Raw genomic sequence first — 1,451 nt, forward strand, 5'->3', positions numbered from 1 at the left:
TATTTCCTTATTTTGCTCGTACTTTGCTACTCAAAGGTTTGGTGAGCATGCCGACTGCAAGGATTTTTCTTTTAGGTGTCGCAAGGTATTAGTGATGCCCCACTTCCATGGTTGTTCTCCAAAAGGTAGAAAGAGCCCTTAGTGAAAAGCCTTGTGAAGATTTCATTAATGCGCCCTGTATATAATAATCGACCATAATAACTTATGTCTCATTTTTTTGCGGGAATTTATATCTCATATTACATGTTTGTTTCTTCTGCTACTTGTTTTTTTGGGGGTCTTCTGCTACTTGTTATCTGTCCTGGTAATATCGGTTAGTTGTATTAGCCTTGTTTTCATCAAGTATTGTATGAGATTCCCTTGTATTACTAACTGATATATGGTTTTGTTCGTGTAAATTTTAATATGTTCTGTGAGGCTATATATTTATGAAAAATCATATATCATTTATATTGTATAAAATGGACGGACGCAACATCGCGCGCCATCAATGATCTATTGCCTTGTGGACACACCATCGCGCGCCATCGCACCTGGTCCACGCTGTTTACACACAAAAAAAAATCCGAACGGGGCGATGCGATGAAAATTCGTACTTTTATCTCCTACCCCACAACTTTTTGATTTGGGAGGAGGCAAATCCACCCGTGTCGTCTCGAAGAGTTTAGCCTCCATATACCAGGCTTTGTGTTAAAAAAAAAGTACCGGAAAGAAAGAAAAAAAAACGTACTGTGGCTATCTCCGGCTCGGACCGTACCCAACCCCGACTCGCCCCCCTCGCCGCACGCACAAGCCAGCAAGGTCGTCTCGCGCACCGCCGGCGGCCGCCATGTCAGCGCGGGACCGGGAGACGATCGAGGCGCTCGCGCGCGTCGCGGCCGCGCTGGACGGGGCGGTGCTCGGCCTCGGCACGGCGGCGCTCGCGGCCGCGTCCCTGGCCAAGTACCTCGCCGCATCCGGGGCGCTCCGCCTCATCGCCGAGGCGCCGGCCCTGGCGATCCCCGACCTCCGCTACTCCCTCCTCGCGGGGCTCGGCGACGGCGAGTCGCGCCTCGCCGTCGTGCGGGGCCTCGTCCGCTCCCCGCCCGGGGGCACGTTCCTCATCCCCCCTGGCTCCCGCGAGCACTGCGTCGTCACCAGGCACACCCAGACGGTGAATTCCCGGATTCCTCTCTCGTGTCGACTCCCTAAGAGCAAGGTTACGCGCTAGGGCTTTTTATGCGGCTGCTTGGGCAAGGATGTCGATTTTAATCTTATGTAAACCCTCGAGACGATGTTTTGAGGCGCCGAATGAACAGAAGATATAGGCAGCTTAGGTTTATGTGGTACTTAAATTCTCATCGGTGACGGAAGATATATGTTGAATGTTTTAAGGTTTCGATTAAGCACAAGATATAGGCAGGTTTGGACATTGGGATGCCTGTGAATTTTTTGTTTCGTTTTAACCCTAG

General features: G+C 50.6%; 1 protein-coding gene across 1 annotated transcript in view; it reads left to right on the top strand.

Moving 5' to 3' along the window:
- Positions 1-709: 709 nt before the first annotated feature.
- LOC123093365 (E3 ubiquitin-protein ligase SPL2) overlaps positions 710-1,451 on the top strand; it is a 4,423-nt gene continuing 3,681 nt past the window's right edge. The window contains exon 1 of the mRNA XM_044515321.1: positions 710-1,153. Within this exon, the coding sequence (XP_044371256.1) occupies positions 830-1,153 (324 nt within the window). The 5' untranslated portion in view covers positions 710-829. The remainder of the gene's footprint in view (positions 1,154-1,451) is intronic.

The sequence above is a fragment of the Triticum aestivum genome, chromosome 4B (assembly GCF_018294505.1).
Source record: "Triticum aestivum cultivar Chinese Spring chromosome 4B, IWGSC CS RefSeq v2.1, whole genome shotgun sequence".
NCBI classification, from domain to species: domain Eukaryota; kingdom Viridiplantae; phylum Streptophyta; class Magnoliopsida; order Poales; family Poaceae; genus Triticum; species Triticum aestivum.